The sequence below is a fragment of the Lynx rufus genome, unplaced genomic scaffold, assembly GCF_022079265.1.
Source record: "Lynx rufus isolate CCGP_SWC_20201006 ecotype Redwood Valley unplaced genomic scaffold, mLynRuf1.p SCAF_31, whole genome shotgun sequence".
NCBI classification, from domain to species: Eukaryota; Metazoa; Chordata; class Mammalia; order Carnivora; family Felidae; genus Lynx; species Lynx rufus.
In genome coordinates, this window is record NW_025814847.1 from 2,075,122 (window position 1) to 2,090,573 (window position 15,452).

Consider the following 15,452-nt stretch of genomic DNA (forward strand, 5'->3'; position numbering starts at 1 on the left):
ACTATCGTAGTTCTGTACATCTGCTCCCCAAATCCCATCTTCAGAAAGTCCTCCCTGAACACTGAGGACTGAAGACCATCACCCCTTTGGAATCCATTACTAACGGATCAACTCTTTTCTGACTTCATTCACACACTCTTCCAACATGCTTGTGTTGATAAAGTCACTTCAGGATCTCTTCTGCATGAGTGAGATCTTTCTTTCTTCCTTCCTTTCTTTCTTTCTTTCTTTCTTTCTTTCTTTCTTTTTTCTTTTTTTCACTGAGTTTTTTTGTTTTGTTTTGTTTTGTTTTGGAAGCGTCAGCCCAGATTTACGTTACATATTTAAAAATTGGGTCTAGTCTTTCCACATTTGGCATACAAATTCTGGTCCATTTTACTGTCAACAAAATATGGTCAGACAACACAGACTTTAACCAGAAGAGAACCTTATTGGAAAGAAGAGTCTGTAACAAGAAAAATCTCAAAACGTACCTATTGGTGTACAATTGAAATCATTTTTGTGTCATTCCCAGCTTTGTGTGCCACAGATCCCCTACATCAATTACAATATTTGAGCCACGTTCGAAACCTTTTCACAACTATCAGACTCACCGTGCTCCATCAGACTGCACCGCTATGGGATTCGGAGAGAAGTGTGGTCTGTGTGCTACCTTATGCCGTGGACCAGTTGGAAAATATAAGATTCTTGAGGACATAACACAGACGATACCTTCAGTTTTTCAAGTTATGTAATACATGATCTTCTAAGCTAACCTGGCGTCAAAGCCTTCGACTGCATAGTCCAAAAATTCTCTTATGGTTTTGGTGCCACGAATTTCCACTACAAGTTAGCAAAACTGTAACTCTCACTCCTTCTGGCAAACAGTTCGTGCTAAATTTCTTCTACGACTTGGCCAGTACTTAGAACGCCCTCTGCCTATCATGGACCTTTCCAAATCCTATCTGTTCCTCAAGGTTCAGTTCACATGAGCACTCTTCCATGAATCTTTGTGGCCTCCTGTCTTGTGGTCGGCAATCGTTTCATCCTGTAAAACCTCAAAGCACGTTTACATTTTTTTCTCTCGTGGCAGATCACATCCGGCCTGGTTTAGCAGCACATCCCGTGCATGTCGATTTCCTCCTGTAAATGTTTGGTGGAGCCGTTAATGCACGGGCGGATGACATTTTTATCCAGCCCCCCTGCCCCCCGGTGGAGTGTGCACCTGCCCCAGCTGCCCTAGGCAGGTGCGGTGTCTGAGCGGTTTTGCCTCTCTTCCCAAAGGCCCATCTGGAACAGCTGCGCACGCTGTGGGACCTCCTTCTGGAGCTGACCCGGGAGAGGGGCGCCCTGTTGCTGCGGGCCCTGCGTCTACAGCAGTACCTGCAGGAGTGCGCCGACACCTTGGAGTGGATCGGAGACAAGGTGGGGACCACGCAGGACACAGAGGACTTCCCGTTCGCGTCCCAGGCACCCCGCGGCAGTTGAACGCAGGCTATTTGTAAACCAGTCTGGGTGCCTGTTCCTGGACCCTGTTCCCGGAAAGTAGGAATTTTGGCAGAGATGTGGGGGAGACCACTGACATTACAATGTGGGGAGAAAGTGCTCCCGGCCTGTCCCCGGCTACTTTCCGTGCCCCTCGGCTCCTTCTCCTGAATTTTTGCTCCGACTCTGGGTCCAGGCTGGCGGTGTTGCTTGCTCCCTCCCTAAGGGCTGCCTCTCAGTACCTGTAACTATTTTTCTAGACACTGAAAGAATGATCCCGTAGTTAGGGCTGAAGATAACAAGTAAGCAAGAGAGTGCATAGTGCCGCCCTTTTGCGGATACTCAGTGTGTTGACCTGAGTAGAACCAGGATGAATTTATTTCTTATGTTCCAAAGTACAAAAGGTGCTTCCGGGAGCCTTGGCCAACCACGTCCCTGGTCTTTCTGGAAGATTACCTCAAAGAGCGCCATGCCCTGGGCCAGGGTGCTCCCTCCGGACACCCGCTCCTGCTTCTGGCTCTTTCCTCAAGGTCTCTCCCAAGCCCCACCAGCCCCTCTTTCTGAGATTTCCGGGGAGTGTGGGCAATGGTTTGAGGCATTTGAACTGCAGGAATTCTGAACGTTTGCCAGTGACTCAACAGACTTTCCTGGTCCACAGGAGGCTATAGTGACGTCAGCAGAGCTGGGTGAGGACTGGGAACGCACAGAGGTCCTGCATAAGAAGTTTGAGGAGTTCCAGGCGGACCTGGAAACTCAGAAAAGAAAATTGGATGGAATGAACCAGTATGCCAACCAGTGTGCCGAGGTGAGATGGGGAGCAGAGGGTCGATGCAGGGAAGGGCTCCTGAGAGCCAAAGCCTTCCGCCATCAGCAGGTGGGACGTGAGGGACACGGGCATCGGGAGAAAACAAGGCTGCGTGTCCTTGTCGTAACAGGTCCGGGGCAACTTCCTCTCCTGTCCGGGCCCATCCCTTGCCAGTCTGTGCAAATAGAGGCGTGACTGGGAGGGAGAGCGTATGTGTTCACACCTGTGGGTGTGCCTGTGCAGATGCGCGGAGGAATGAGACCCGCAACCGGGTAACTCCTGTGCGGAACACCGGTCGGTCAACCACTCAGTTTTATGCAGCACCCTTTTCATGGAGAAGAACCCGAATAAAGCAGCAAAGAATGTGAAATAATGGTGGGCTACTGTAATATGGACGATGTCATTATACATGATGTTTGTGGGTGGGGGAAGGAGAAGAGAGGCAGATTTACCTTCCTTTACTTAAGAAAATGTTTAAATAAGCTTTCAATATCTGAGCAGGCAAACAATTCGGTGTGGGGCTACATAACTGTAGGATGTGCCAAGAAAACCGGGAAGACAGCCTGGTTTTATTTGTATATAAAGGAAATTTTATGTGGATGTAAAGGAAATTTTATGTGGTTATAAAGGAATTCGAAACTCCAAGCGTTGGCTATTGTGCTTTTCCATATGGTCTCATCCTCACTGCATCTCCAGAACGGCAACGATCTTTCTGTACTAACAGAATCGAGATTTCAGGACGAACGGGTACCTGAGGGGGGAAAGTAACTGACTCTCCGTTTTTTTCCAGGCCGCGTTTCCAACAGTCTCTAAATTTTCTCTTTCCGCCACCTTTGTCCTGTTGTGGAAGTTGTTTAGTTATTCGGTGCTGTCTCACAAACCGTCACAAAACTGAAAACAACAAACGTGTTACTTCTTCCGGATTCAGTGGTTCAGCTGTTCCACTAGACAATGCTCCTGGTCCCCCCTGGGTTTCTTAAGTGGCTACAGTTATTTGGTGGCTTAGTCGGGGCGGAGGGCCCAAAACGGCCTTGCCCCCACGTCTGCGGCCTTGGCGAGGATAACGAGGGGTTTCTCCACACGGTCTTTCATGTTTATGTGTCAGCATTCCAAAGGTTAGAACAGAAGCTGAAAGTACAGAAGTTCGTGTCATTTCTGGCACATTCTATGGTAAGCGAGTCATAGGCCAACCCAGATCCAAAGCGTGAGGAAACGGACTTCACGTCTCGAAAGGAAGGCTTCCTGGTAAAATAGCATGGCCATTTATCTAACCTACCACGGGAAGGATCAACACAGCTTAGAGCGCGTCCTCTGCTCTTTTGCACCGGGACCCACACAGCGCCAAACAGAAAGGACCATCTATCCAGGAAGGAGAGGCTCGAAAATCCCGTCTGGAGCGGCTTCAGAATTGGGAATGGAAATGTGAAGAGACAGGGACAGGAGGAGCAGAAAGACAGACACGTGGGAACTACTCAAAAGTGCCAAGTGTCAACATAGGCTTACGCTGTTAACTTAACCTAGTATTCATTAATTTCAGTGCTTTAGATGCTTTGCAGCAATCCATGAAGTTTTTCTCCAAAATTAAATGTGGATACATGTGCGTAGAATTCTGTATAATCTCTCAGTAGATTCTCGAAGGCGTCAGGACCCGAGAGGAGTTAAGAACCCCAGTAGCAGAGTGTTGGAAAATAAAGTCATATTTCACAGATGGGGCTTTTTCTTCCTTGGTTTTCAGGATTTTCCGGGGATTAGCAGGCACCAACAAGGTGGAATTCTGAAAATAACACCATGGCTGGGCAATGTGTGTTAATAGGGTGCCCCAGGGCTGCGAGTGAGAGAGACTGTATCTGGGCGCTTGGCCTCTGGATTTTGGCAACGTGGATCGGGTTAAAGCTAGGGCACAGGGCTAAGGTGAAGATTGGGATCTGGCCAAAAGGTCGTTCTCCATGCCTGGCAAAGTACGAACTAGCATGAAATGAGAAATGTCAAATGATTTTTGGAATAATCTCAGCTTTGCCTCACTCCCGCACTGGTCCCCTCCCACAGGAGAAACATCCTGACCTGCCCTTGATTAAGCTAAAGCAGGATGAGGTGAACACCGCCTGGAAGCGTCTCCTCAGCCTGGCTGGGCAGCGACAGGAGACGCTGGCCAATGCTGCAGACCTCCAGCGATTCAAAAGGTACAAATCTGGCCCGCACGTTATGGGAAAGTCTACGACAGCGCCACATCTAATTGTGCCGGCCTCTGTCTGCTGCTGGCAATTACCGGCCAATCCCTCAAACCAAAGGAAATCATGTGCTTGCATTTAAGGCTGCAAGGGAGAGCGTAGTTAAGGCAGCTGTGACCCACCCCGTGGCCAAGCGTGTGATGACTGGAGCCTAAAGCTATAAAAGCGCAGGTAAATTAGCGATAGAAAGGCTGCAGAGGCAAGGAAAGCATATTACGAACTGGATGGGAGTGGAAGGTTGAGTTGGGAAGAAGAAAGACTCATGAAGAGCTGACCCAGATATGGGAAGTATATGCAGAGGCCCAATGACCAGGGAGATGCCCAGGCCCCTACATGTCAAAGGAAGCCATTAAAAGCAAGAACTCTTTGCATTACTCTTTGATAGTGAGTAGGAATTCCAGGTAATTGCTAGCCGAGTGGACCAGGGCGGTCTCTGCCGTGTGTGTTGTTTGCCCTGTAATTCCTGACATCTTCTTTGTTGGAGCTCATGTGGCTGTCTGGCAGGGATGTGACGGAGGCCGTCCAGTGGATCAAAGAGAAGGAGCCTCAACTCACCTCTGAGGACTATGGCAAAGATCTCATTAGCTCTGAGGCGCTGTTCCACAGTCACAAAGGTCTTGAGAGGAACCTTGCAGTCATGCAGGACAAGGTAAGCCACTGCTGGAAGAACGGCCAGCCTCCTGGGCTAGAAGAGGTATTTGCTGGCCATCTTGCCTCCAGAGGACGCAGTAAGTTCATTATTTCAATGAGGGAGAAATTCCTCGGCCCTGAATATTCTTCTTGTTCTAGTTCGTGACTTATACATGGCCATTGGATAGCCTTTAGTTTTCTTTAAAGATACACAGATTTTTATATAGTCTTGTGTTTTTTTGCAATGAATTTCGTGATTTAAAAACAAAAAAAAAAGCTACCTCCCACAATGGCCTCCTAATCTCACTCTGTACCTGCAGCCAGGGAATCTTTTCTTTGGTCAAAGAAAAAGCTCGTCAGTTCCAGCTCAATCTTGCTTGGTTTTTTTCCTGCACTTGGTAGATAAGGGAAGACATTTCTTCTTGCTCTTCTATAAGAAACTCAGAGACACCTAGGGCACGTTACTAGGTCCACCTTTGGGTTTTCTTCTCCTTTTTTAAAAATTTTATTTGTTTAAATTCAAGTTAGTTAACATAGAGTATAGTCTTGGTTTTAGGGGTAGAATCCACTGGTTCATCACTTACATAGAACACCCAGTGCTCTTCCCAACAGGTGCCTTCCTCAATGCCCATCCCCCATTTAGCCCATCCCCCCACCCACCTCCCCTCCAGCAACCCTCAGGTTGTTCTCTGTATCGAAGGGTCTCTTATGGTTTGCCTCCCTCCCTGTTTTTGTCTTATTTTTCCTTCTTTTCCTCCACGTTCATCTGTTTTGTTTCTTAAGTTCCATATATGAGTGAAATCATATGATATTTGTCTTTCTCTGGCGGACTTGTTTTGTTTAGCATAGTATACTAGTCCCATCCACATTGCAAATGGCAAGCTTTCCTTCTTTTTGATTGCCGAGTAATACTCCATTGTTTATATATACCACACCTTCTTTATCCATTCTTCAGTCGATGTTTGGGCGCTTTCCATACTTCGGCTATTGTCAATAGCACTGCTGTAAACCTTGGGATGCATGTACCCCTTCAAATCAGCACCCCTGTATCCTTTGGATAAGTACCTAGTAGTGCAATTGCTGGGTTGCAAGGTAGTTCTACTCTTAACTTTTTGAGGAACCTCCATACCGTTTTCCAGAGTGGCTTCACCAGGTCGCATTCTCACCAACAGTGCAAAAGCGTTCCTCTTTCTCCACATCCTCTCCAACATCTATTGTTTCCCGCATTGTTAATGTTAGTCATTCTGACAGGTGGGAGGTGGTATCTCATTGGGGTTTTGATTTGTGTCTCCCTGATGATGAGTGATGTGGAGCATTTTTTCGTGTGTCGGTTGGCCATCTGGATGTCTTCTTTGGAGAAGTGTCCATTCATGTCTTCCGCCCCTTTCTTCGCTGGATTCTTTGTTTTTTGATAAGTTCTTTATAGATTTTGGGTACTAACCCTTTACCTGAAAGCTGGAAGACGCGGGTCCCTATCCCTAGAGGAATAGACATAGGCATGCCGGAACTTAGTACAAGCCCCTGCTCCAGACTGACTTCCATCTTTGCTTCTTCCCCCTCACAACATCACCCATAAGTTCAACCAACTCCATGGAGTATGCACAGCAGTCAGCCCACTGAAGGGCCCCGTGTGCTGTGCCCTGACCGTAGCTCTGTCCCTGGAGCAGTTTTGTATTTTGTCTTACTTTTTTCTCCGGATAACAAAATCTCAAATCCTAGACGACATCTGATGATAGTTGAATATAATGATTCCCACAACAATATTTATGGAAACAGTGTAGAGGGTGGTGAGTGACAGCCTGAGGTCTAAACCTTGCTCCTGGTACTTAGTCACTAAATGCCCTTGCACTAATAAATACCATCCCAGCTTTCGCATAAAAGGGGAATAAGAATAGTTTCTACCTCTGAGTACTATTTTCAAAAGACTGGAAAACAAGCAAACACGTGTGAAATGCTAAGCACCATAAGAAACAAACACGGTCAGTAAATTATTAATGCTGAAATAGCACGTCCACATATTAACATAAAAGCCTCAGTGTACGTGTATTAAGTTATTAGTATTCATACGGCTGTTTTCTCGGATCTCTCCCGCCAAACTTTGTCAGGGAGAATCAGAGTGCTTGGATTTCCCACCGCATTTCTTTCTCATCCCCTTTCCCTCTTTCTTTTTCCCCAAAGGTAAAGGAGTTGAGTGCCAAAGCAGACAAGCTGATGCTTTCCCACCCTTCAGATGCATCTCAGATCCAACAAATGAAGGAGGAGCTGGTCTCCAACTGGGAGCACATCCGCGCCTTGGCGGCCAGCAGATATGAGAAGCTGCAGGCTTCTTATTGGTGGGAACCCCCTCCTCCCTCTTGCTGTCTCTCTATAGGGTTCGGGTATAACGTCAAAAGCAGAAATTAAGAGTGAAAGCGAAGACATGAGGAGGGACCCAGCCCTCCCGCCTCCTCACTGGTCGAGGCAAAAAGAAGCTTCATTTGTTAAGAGGAGCCCTCTGCAGGTTGATGTGACGGTCAGAATGGCACCTCCACTCACTGCACCCCGTCCGTCTTCTTCCACTTGCACAGTTGTAGGATGCTAGGAAGCTGCCCGGGGACCCGGAAAAGCAGCTAAAGAAACACCAAAATCCTGGCCCCAGTTTAGGCACCGAAATAAACTTCCAGGCTGAAGGGCGTAAAAATAAATCTGGAATTATTTCCTGAATGCCGTGTGGGCTGGCTTGCCAAAAAGCCGGGTACCATTTCAGTAGTTAATGTTTATGGTTAATCATTAAAACCCCAGAAGACAGTGTTTATCCTACTTTTACGATCCCAAAGTAACTGGTGAGCATTTAAATGTTCGACTAAGTAACCATTTTCGTGGTTTTGTTTTTATGAATAGGGTCAAGGGTGAGCTAAGGTGCATGAGGGCTCCTAACCCCAGCTCTGCTTCCTTTTATTTACGTGTCAGGGCTTATACTTTGGCCTCGTTGGCCAAAGTGCTTTACTCCAGTTCAAGTGCTTCCGGGGTAGGTGCGACGTTGTGATGTTGGAGAAGCAGGGCCCCTGCGCCTCGTCACACAGCAATGCACCCGTCCGGGGAGTCTGCAGCCTGGAGTGAGGGACAGCCTGCACCATTAAAGGAACAGGCAGTGCATCAGGGCAGTGGGAGGGGGGCGGGGATAAGGGTGAGGAGCACGTTGGACATCTCAGCTCAACCCAACCCCAACTCCAGGCTCCCAAGTCCACTCACACCTACCTGGTTTCTCCTTCCGGCCCTTTACCTTAACTTCCCTGCAGGTATCAGCGCTTCTTATCTGACTACGAGGAGCTCTCAGGGTGGATGAAAGAGAAGTCTGCTCTGATCAATGCTGATGAGCTGCCCACAGATGTGGCTGGCGGGGAGGCCCTGCTGGACAGGCATGGGCAGCACAAGGTAGAGAAGAAGAGCCTCCCCAGGAGGAGGAAGAGGGAGGCGCCAAGCCCCCCAGAAGGTTTCTTGCTGAATTTTAAGACATTCCGTCTTGTGACCCTAGCACGAGATTGACTCTTATGATGACCGATTCCAATCTGCTGAGGAGACTGGTCGGGAACTGCTGGACCTCGGTCATGAAGCCTCTGATGAAGTTCTGGAGAAGGTAATCCAGTTTAACAGCGTGCGAAATTATGATACACATTTAGCCCCACTGAATCTCATGATAATATGACCATCTCCGAACAGGACGAGGGTAGAAGTCGTATCAACCTCTCAATATTGAGATGCTCCCTTCACATATTGCTTTAGCTGAAATGAGTCATCTGAAATTCTCAGGACGTGAGGCGTGCTTCCTCACCTCTGAGCCTTTATTTCCTGAACCTACCAAGTTTCATCGACCTGCCTTCTACCTAATTCAAAACCTCCATACCATCTTGCCTTGTCATACTTGTGCCGTTTTATCGCTTTTCCATACTCGCCTCTAGACTGTAAATTCTTTGAGGACACTACCTACGCATCTTTGGATTCCCTAAGGTGCCTGGCCCACGGCTGGCTTTCTTCTCCCCTCTCGACAACCTCAAATCACACTGATTTTTCTATACCTTTGTTTCTCAAATCTACATTAAATAACAGGAAAGCTTTACACAGTCTGAATCCCACCCGCTGAATAATCAGGTTTGCCATGATCGTCTCCTCCTGAATCGCAAGGACTCACCTCATCCCCCTGACCCCTGAGAGATTTTGCTTCAGACGCAGAGTCACCGAAACTCCTTGGGATGATAAATAAAATAAGATTTGCAGCCTCTTTGCCTTTCATCCGATTCCAATCACAGCCTCCAGTGCTGGGGGTGGGTGAGGTTGAGATGGCCATAGTTTGAATTCACCCCGAGCTCTCTGGGAAAAATAAAAAATAGGGATTTTTGTTTTTTAAACAATTTTCGGCCAAAGGAAACCGAGATCCCTGCAAATGCACCTGTTATCCTGGGAGCCTGAGAAATCTGTGCTGCCTTTTTGCTGGACTTAGCACGGCAGCATTGCCAGTAGACTGGGATTCCTTGGGCAGACGTGTGAGCAGGAGGAAAAGGCTCGTATGGGTTTGAGAATGTCACCTTTCTCTTTCCTTGGGGGTTCTTATTGGCTTTCAGAAGGGAATGCAAACTTCTCAGAACGATCATTTACGTGCTGTATAAACGTCACCTTCCTCCAGCGTCCACCTTCTTTAGACACTGCACTTTGCTCTGGGGCACTTGTATTATCTAACAATCACTTGGAGTGATGATGCTGTCATGGTGTGCCCTCCTATGATCCCGGTCCCCATCCCCATGCCCTCCTATGATCCCGGTCCCCATCCCCGTGCCCTCCTATGATCCCGGTCCCCATCCCCACCCTTTAAATCCCTGTTCGGTGCAACACCTGCCACACTCTACTCCCCGCTTCTTCCCATCGGAATTCATCTCTTCTTCATTTCTACGTATTAAGCGTATTGTTGTGCCTCTGTTGTGGCCTTTACCCTCATCTCCCTGCCACGTTGTTCACCTAGACATTGATGTCTTCAGAGAAAAGCCCGCTTCTTGTTCATTTGTGTGTCCTTCCGAAGGCCTGGCATTGACTGGGCGCTCACGTTGTCTCCTCCTTTCCAAAGATGACCATACTCGCCAACGACTGGGCTGCCCTGCGAGGGCTGTGGAACCAGCGGAAGCATCAGTACGAACAGTGCTTGTACTTGCACCTCTTCTATCGTGACAGTGAGCAGGTGGACAGCTGGATGAGCAGACAGGAGGTAACAGGAGGGGACCCTTTACCACGGGACTGCCATCGGTACCCTCACAGCTGCTGCTGAGGGCTGGGGCTTCTCCTAGGACCTGGAGGGTGATCCGTGGGGAGAAGAAGAGAGCAGCCCTTTCCATGAGGCTCTTAGAATTCCCTCATGAACAGAAGCCTAGAAAAATACCTAAATACACAGCAGAGGGGCTTTAACCGCAAGCCAACAGGAGGCCAAATGCGTATCAAATTGCTAAGGGATCAGGGATAGAAAGTTGTGATGAGTCAGGGTTAAGCAGAGATGTCCTGAAGGAGGTGAGGGGCCCTCTTGAGGCAGCGCTGGGGGCTCAGAATGGTGCCTGGATTGGCCGGGCGGATTCTATGTGGACAGACCCAGAGACAAAGGTGGTAAAGGTGTGCGGGAGGATTAGGAAGACATCTGAAGTTCCTGCTGTTTGAGGTTGGTCCCCACACACCATCCCGCCATGTGCTAATCCCACCTTGCTCTCCCACCACCTCCCTTCCATCCTTAGTCCCTGTGTCAGAGGTGTTCCAAAAGCAATGATTCTCACCAGTGAGGAGAACGGAGTTGTGTCTCTCTGTCTCCTACAGGCCTTCCTGGAAGATGAGGACCTGGGGAACTCCCTGGGCAGCGTGGAAACCCTTCTGCAGAAGCATGATGACTTTGAGGAGGCCTTCAATGCCCAGGAGGAGAAGATCACAGTAAGAAGCGCCCCCGGTGTGGGCGCCGCATCCATGTTTGTTTGCGTCATCAGACAACTCCCGTCCTCAGAGAGGACCACGTGTCACTGCCAGACAGAACGTGAGGATTACTTTTAAAAGAGGAAACATCCAGAAAAGCATTCATACCCATCTTGCCATCACATTTCTTGTTCCACAAAGCGTTATTTCGAAAGTTTTTAAAGATTTTGGCCATTCGCATTTTCCGACGAATTGCAGGACGGCCTTATTTTTTCTACAGTGTGAATGGTTATTATTGGATCCACATCTGATAGAGAACCATTACTTAGAAGTTTGAAAGGTATTTTACTTATAACGTATTATTTATTTAGCTTGATCTTCTCCAGGAATGTCTCCATTTAGTTTTCTCTGGTATAATCTAGATGCCTAAGTAACATCTATGCATTCCTGTATATCCTCAGCTTTGTGTCTCCCATCTAATGCAACCACGGTCTTCCTGTGAAGCCTACGTTACAATGTCCCAGAAACTGGTCAACATATAAGCAGGGCTCAGACAAGTGCAGGAAGATTTTATTGGTCCGGTAGACTCTATGTCTTTGGCTGTCTCCTAGGCTGGTGCTGGCTCTTAACTCACACACGTCTGCATATAGGACCACAACCAGCAGCAACAACCCTAACCATAAAATTCCAAGCCCTGCCTGTCAATCTTCAGTCAACCTGGAGATTACTATGGTCTCTTATCAATCCATGTGATCACTCTGTTGATTGTCACGGGTAAAAGCTAAAATAATTTGTTCTTTTAAAAATGATATCATTTATAAATGTTTATTGATTTACTTTTGGGTGAGAGAGAGAGAATCCCGAGCAGGCTCTGAGCTGCCAGTGCAGAGCCTGACGCAGGGCTCGAACCCACACACCGTGAGATCATGATCGGAGCTGAAGTTGGACGCTTAACCGAGGGAGCCACTCAGCTGCCCCCATGCTTCATTTATTTTAAGATTACTTTCCTATTCCTGATCCCTTAACCCATTCTCAGCTCTAAAAATCTGAGGAGTTGATGAATGAATATGAGTAAATGTTTTGGATACTTGTTCCCATGCAGCTAGAGATACAGATGTATAACAGATAGGGGGAGAGAGAGAGAGAGAGAGAGAGAGAGAGAGAGAGAGAGAGAGAAGGTGCTGGCTACCGGACATGACTATATCCACAGTGCTTCCTCCTGAAAACTTCAGAATAGATCAACTATTCACCTTCAAGTGACACCAAAATGCATATACTATAAACTAGATTTTAAAAATATTATGGAATAAATGGGTAATTAATTTGTCAGGTATACATTTTTGAAACAGAAGTTGTGACAGAGGTCGGAACTAGTACCCAGATCTCCAATCCCAAAACTTGTACTCTTCTCACACTTCCGGGCTTCCTGTCTACAGTTGGCCAAATGCTGGCCACTGACTCAGGGGCCCCAGTAGAAAAACCACTCCAGTTTTTATCGTTTCTGTTTTTCAGACCTTAGACAACAATGCCACCAAGCTGATCGATAACGACCATTATGACTCCGAGAAGATCGCTGCTCTCCGGGATAGCGTACGTCCGAGGCCGCAGACGCGCGTCTGCCTGCTTGTGCCGAGGGGCCAGGGGAGGCGCTGGGGGCATGGGCACTGAGGTGGGCAGTGAATCTCAGGTGTCCATATTTGGCTGTGCTGACCATGAGTGTGGTCACGGCTTTTGCAGCTCTTGTCCCGGCGGGATGCCCTACGTGCCCGGGCTGCCATGCGGCGCAGACTTCTGGAGGATTCGTGGCTTCTGCAGAAACTGTATGAGGACTCAGATGACCTAAAGAACTGGGTCAACAAGAAGAAAAAGTTGGCCGATGATGAAGACTACAAGGTAAGCGGGGTTTTCAGACCCTGGGCACACTCAGCAGGACTGAGTTTCGGGGGACAGAAGTCTTAGCGTGGAAAGGACAGTAGTGTTCAGCAGGCGAGCCTCCTTTACAGAGGAGCGTCATGAATCCCTCAAGACGCAATATCAAGCTGAAAGCCAAGAATCTGGCTTCTGGATTTCCCGTGCCCTGCTGCCTCTCACCTCTTCCCTGGCACAACTTCTAATGTCCTGTAACGTAACGGGGAAAGGGAGGGACTGTTTTTTATTCGGCTGCTTCTTGCCCCTTGGCCCCCTCTGCTGCTCTCCTGGGCACCTTTAGAATAGGAACACTCTGTGTCCGATCCCGGTGGATGTTCACGTTACTGAAAGCTACCAGGAACCTAAATGTAACCTCAAGGTTTGACGTAATACAGAGTTACACAGTTTTCTATCTAGAAGGGAATGGCTCCTTATTTTTACTGATGAGAAACCAATAAAATTTGAATTGGAAAGGGAATTTGGATTTGAATTGGAAAGGGAGTTTGGATTTGAATTGGAAAGGGAATTTGGATTTGAATTGGAAATTGCCCAAAGTTATACAGTTATTTAAAAGGCAGTTTAACAGAAGCGTTTGAAGCATGAATTCTGGAGAAGGTGAACCGGGGCTTGAATTCTCTCCCTGTTCTGTCTCAGGTTATGCGACTTAGGCAAATTCTTGAGTTACCTCTGACCCATAGATTTCTCTACCTTGGGGTTGTGTAACATGCGTATTTTTCACTCATCGGTGTTATGTAATATAAACTATTACATACACGTATATATATTCATACACTTCCACATTTACTGTCAAGGCTGGAATTAGTCTCTTAATTTCTAGGCCAATATCTATTCACAATATTTACTTTTCTTGACTTCATTCGGTCTTCGGTGTATACCTTGATCCTGAGCATCTTATCTGTACCTTTCATTTTGTGAAACTCCATAACCTGTGTTTGCATTCTTTAGAGGAGCTGTGCCTCCAGGGAACGGAGGGTAAACAGATCTTCTCCAGATGGGGCAAAGGGGTGAATGGTTCAAGTATCAGGACAGGAATGAGAAAAACTTGTCACCTTTCATGACGGTTCTCTGATTGTTTATACTTGCATGGCGTGCCTTATTCAAAATTAATCTTCAGGAGTTATCTAGGCTCTGTAGAAATACGTGTAAGAATCGATTAGCCACATGTGCTGTGTGGATAGATGGAGGGGATGGCCATGTGAGTTTGCTAACCTTCTCTGGCTCAGTACTCGGACCACGACTGTTGCCTTGTTTCCTTTCCTTAATGCCGTTGTGTTTACAGGGACAAGTGACCCCTATCCTCAAAATTCCTGCTCCCCATTCTTTAGATTAATAGTTTCCTTGTCTTCGGTCTTGTCTCAGGATACTCAGAACTTGAAGAGCCGGGTTAAAAAGCAAGAAGACTTCAAAAAGGAATTGCAAGATAATCAACGCCTGCTCAACACGCTGGAGAAAACTGGCCAGGAAATGATTGAGGCTAATCACTACGCCGCGGACAAGGTGACTGCTCGTGTGGCTGAGGTTGTCAGTCTCTGGAAGGAGCTGCTGGCAGCCATGGAGCAGAAAGGTGAGGGGCAAGGGTTTTGGTCAAAGGCTACTTCCTAAATTCTGAAACCTACCCTTTTCATCTCTGCTACCTTGAATGACCAACGTGAGAAGGAATGCCGTTTGTTGATCAAGGGGTTTTTACAATCCAACCCGAATTTATCACAGCATTAGATATGGACAGTTTTATGTTCTCTTCACATATGTAGGTTTAAGCGAAATTACTTTTGTTTTCTTCACTTTGCTCCCACATTTTTTTCTTTCTCCCGAATAAACATTCTGGAGCCATGAATCCAACATTGGCTACGCACCTAGAACTAGACTCCTTACCTCAAGTTTCACATATTTGGGTTCTATAGATGAGACCAGATATTATGACCCGGGTTATTAACTTAGACATTAAGGCTGTCAGCACCACATGTGATGCCCCTGCTAAATTTATTCTTATGAATAGGGCTTGACGACTTGTTTTTTTTGCCTCCTTGAGAGTGTTCAGGCTCTGCCGCAAGCTCTTAAAAACAAATCGCCGCATGTCTACTTGAATAATCTCTAGGCACCTTTAACTTCCTTTCTCTAGAAAATCAGTTGTGAGCACTGGGTGTTGTATGGAAACCAATTTGACAATAAACTTCATACATTGGAAAAAAAAAAAAGAAAATCAGTTGTAGTAAATTGACACAAACAAAGAGGTTTTCCCATCAATAATCTCCTTGTTAGATGCAGACTCCATCTATAGACATGACTCTGCCCTAGTTATAGGAGAGATGTATCATGCTCATTCTGTTGGATAACATTCTAATTTTGGGTTTAGGGGGAAATCTAACCTGACAGTAACAATAAGATGTCACTGCTACTCCCCCACAACAGGAGACACATAAATTTCCTCACAGATATAATGCAAATAATTGCTGTAAGGTCAAAGAATGAAGAGTTTAGTT

At 47.0% G+C, this 15,452-nt stretch overlaps 1 protein-coding gene across 1 annotated transcript in view; it reads left to right on the top strand.

The window, feature by feature from the left end:
• The window catches only part of SPTA1 (spectrin alpha, erythrocytic 1), a 70,236-nt gene that overhangs the window by 4,044 nt on the left and 50,740 nt on the right, over window positions 1–15,452 (top strand). Inside the window, exons 4-15 of the mRNA XM_047092890.1 lie at window positions 1,264–1,404; window positions 2,123–2,269; window positions 4,316–4,449; window positions 5,002–5,146; window positions 7,306–7,460; window positions 8,406–8,541; window positions 8,642–8,743; window positions 10,223–10,360; window positions 10,954–11,064; window positions 12,556–12,633; window positions 12,781–12,936; window positions 14,332–14,536. Of these exons, the coding sequence (XP_046948846.1) occupies window positions 1,264–1,404; window positions 2,123–2,269; window positions 4,316–4,449; window positions 5,002–5,146; window positions 7,306–7,460; window positions 8,406–8,541; window positions 8,642–8,743; window positions 10,223–10,360; window positions 10,954–11,064; window positions 12,556–12,633; window positions 12,781–12,936; window positions 14,332–14,536 (1,648 nt within the window). The remainder of the gene's footprint in view (window positions 1–1,263; window positions 1,405–2,122; window positions 2,270–4,315; window positions 4,450–5,001; window positions 5,147–7,305; window positions 7,461–8,405; window positions 8,542–8,641; window positions 8,744–10,222; window positions 10,361–10,953; window positions 11,065–12,555; window positions 12,634–12,780; window positions 12,937–14,331; window positions 14,537–15,452) is intronic.